Here is a 2,925-nt window from a genome sequence, read left to right on the forward strand (position 1 = left end):
CTCCCAAAAGAGTTTATCCATGTGTCAAAACTAAATAGCCCCCAAAATGCATTATACCTTTGGCATTGTTTAAGCACTGCAAGTCAAAATGCTTAGACGTTTTGTCACTGAGGCACAGGTCTAGCAACAGAATACCACTATGAATAAAACCAAAAGATTTTACAGTAAAATCAGCCTCCAATAAACCACTCATACTCAAGGAAACTGTAAACATTTTTATTCGTACAAAGAAATGTTAACATTAGAGAACATACTGTGAAAAGAAAACATATACAGGATTCTGTTATAAAAAAAAACAAAAAAACTCTAGCCCACCATACTGTAAATAAAGTCTCAGAACTATAGTACAGTAATATTTTCAGTGGTCGCCATTGTCACCCTCTCTTTCCTGGCCACCATCCTCATCCTCCTGGCCATCGACGCGCTGCTCTCTGTCAGGCCATAAATTCTCATCCACATGCAACGGATATTTTCTCGCGATGCACTAAAAATGCTCTAGTCACACAAAGCTGGATTCTGAAGGTGACAAGGTTAACAAAACAAAAAACAGTGGTAACCATGTCTTACTGTAATAGTGTTACAATGATAGACAACCAGTAGTTGACTTACATGCACATACTGGTACCGCAGCCCTTTCACTCTGTCAGAGTTTCTCTCAAATGGTACCCTGTAAATCTGTTTCATGGTCATCTGATGTTTCTTCAATACCCGGTCTATTGTGGAGATGCTGATAGAGTTTATATTTTGGAACATTACATTGTCTAGCAGGATTGCATTACGAATCTGTCTCAGTGTGATGGCATTATTTGCAATGACCATGTTGCATATTTCTTGTTCTTGTTGTTCATTTAGAAGTTTTCTTCTGCCACCCACTTGAGGCTGTCGTCCAATCCTAGACATACAAGTCAAAGGTCAACACTGTAAATTTGTTACAAAATGAGTTACCAATGTAATTGTACTGCTGTCTTATGGTACTAGAAGTGTGATGCACTGCACAGTGACTGGAATACTATTCACAGTATTTTCTCCATTTTTTGTCTTTGTCATTTTTATAGTATCATATAACATCACATGACGATATTACAGTACTCTAGACCTACACACACACCAACACTGAATAGTTCAATAGCATAGTTCTGTACCTGTTTTCCCTGCGAAAGGTTTGGATGATGGAGGAGACTGTAGACCGAGGCACATTAGGCTGCACTCGGCGACCTGCCTCTGCCATTGTGAGGCGATGGTTTATGACGTGGTCAATAAGGGTGGCCCGGATTTCATCTGGGACATCATGGTGCCTCCGTGCTCCTCGGCCTCTTCCCCCTATTCCTCCACGCATTCTCACTCCTCCTCTTCCTCTTCTTCTTCCTCCTCTTCCTCGAGCAGGAAGTTGCTGTTGTACTTGGCGAGGTGCTTCCATGTTCACACTGCAAATGAAACTGGCCCCGCGCCAAGCTCTGTCTATATACTTTTGGCAGCAGTCATAATCATAGACAACACCTGTCAGGTATCTGAACAACCTGTTTGATTGGTCATCTGAGATGTGGGAAACTGCTCCTTCGTTAGTTCTAATTTCACCTGATTGATTGTCAAGTACTGTCATAACTTTATCAAATGTTCCAAGATATTCTTTCATGGTATTATATCTTTGACTAATTTTGACAGTTGAACAGACAATTGTGCATATGATGACTTACACAATGAAACCATGCTGATATGTTTTGGAGTGAGTGACCATTTCACTGAAAAATCAACTAATCAGTTTAGATCGGCAAGATCTATTTATTTGGAAAATGTGCTAAATGTGGGCTCATTGTGCTAACTGTAGCTACTTGTACATAATCATTTGAAAAGAAGCACAGAGTCACTTGAGACATGTACTAAAGCATTTGCAATTTGATTAAACCAATGAAAAATGACATTCTGTTGTGAACAATTGCAAGGTGGTTTGGAGATTTGTCCATGTTATTTTGAGAATGTCATCTCGGTTTCAGGAAATGAGCCAAACAAATCGAGAAAAACTGTAAATGTAGAATGTAGTGAAAATCTGCTGATCAATTGATTAGGACCAATTTTTAAACTTATTGGAGATGTCATTCCAGTCAAACATCCAGACTCTTTTCATAAATAACAGACATGCCCACTGCAAGTCTATGTCTTTATGTCCATTTCTAATTTTTCACTACAATGTGGTGTGTTGTCCCCTCTTATCAGGAGAGTAAACTTCCACATAAATCTGATAAAACAGGCATCCATGACTTTTACGTTTTCCCATTTGAATGTTTAGTTCAGATATTGCACTTAAGAATCAATCCATCCACGGGGGTCTACTGAAGCCAATCCCAGTCAACACAGGGTGCAAGGCAGGAAACAAACCCTGGGCAAGGCGCCAGCCCACCACAGACACTTAAGAATCTCTGAACAAAATCCCAACTTAGTCAAAGATGTTTACGTCCTTTTGTCTGGCATCTCTCATTGTGCCTCATTTTGCTACCGACTGAAGTTCTGATAGGTTGTTTCTTACACTGAAAAAGATGAACATGAGTAGAAGTTATTTTAAGGAATTATTTCTACTTGATCCGACTTATATTCATTACATTCATTCATATAACCTAATATATAGTAGATAGCTAGATAGATTGGTATAAAAGGGACTATATGATAGATAGATAGATAGATAGATAGGTCACTATATCACATAGATAGATAGATAGATTGATAGATAGATAGTTAGTGTCATGCCTTTGTATCCAAGGTTGTCTTGATGGCTCGCTTAAGGTAAGTGATGCCCCTCTGGGACGAGAGGAGTTTTTGTCGCTAACTGTATTTTATTTTGCCCACAGTGCCAAAAAGGCATCCAAGGATGACACCTAACACTATCCATGATGCCCAGAGCAGTCTTGTTCTGACCAGACCGTTACTGAGTAT

At 39.3% G+C, this 2,925-nt stretch overlaps 1 protein-coding gene across 1 annotated transcript; it reads right to left on the reverse strand.

The window, feature by feature from the left end:
* Positions 1–531: 531 nt before the first annotated feature.
* On the reverse strand, positions 532–1,676 carry LOC120529871. Its single transcript, XM_039754091.1, has 2 exons — positions 1,143–1,676; positions 532–892 (listed from the first exon to the last, which is right to left on the reverse strand). The coding sequence occupies exons 1-2, from the start codon at positions 1,631–1,633 to the stop codon at positions 532–534; spliced, it is 852 nt and encodes a 283-aa protein (XP_039610025.1). The 5' UTR covers positions 1,634–1,676.
* Positions 1,677–2,925: the final 1,249 nt, after the last annotated feature.

Source organism: Polypterus senegalus, chromosome 5 (genome assembly GCF_016835505.1).
Source record: "Polypterus senegalus isolate Bchr_013 chromosome 5, ASM1683550v1, whole genome shotgun sequence".
Classification (NCBI taxonomy): Eukaryota; Metazoa; Chordata; class Cladistia; order Polypteriformes; family Polypteridae; genus Polypterus; species Polypterus senegalus.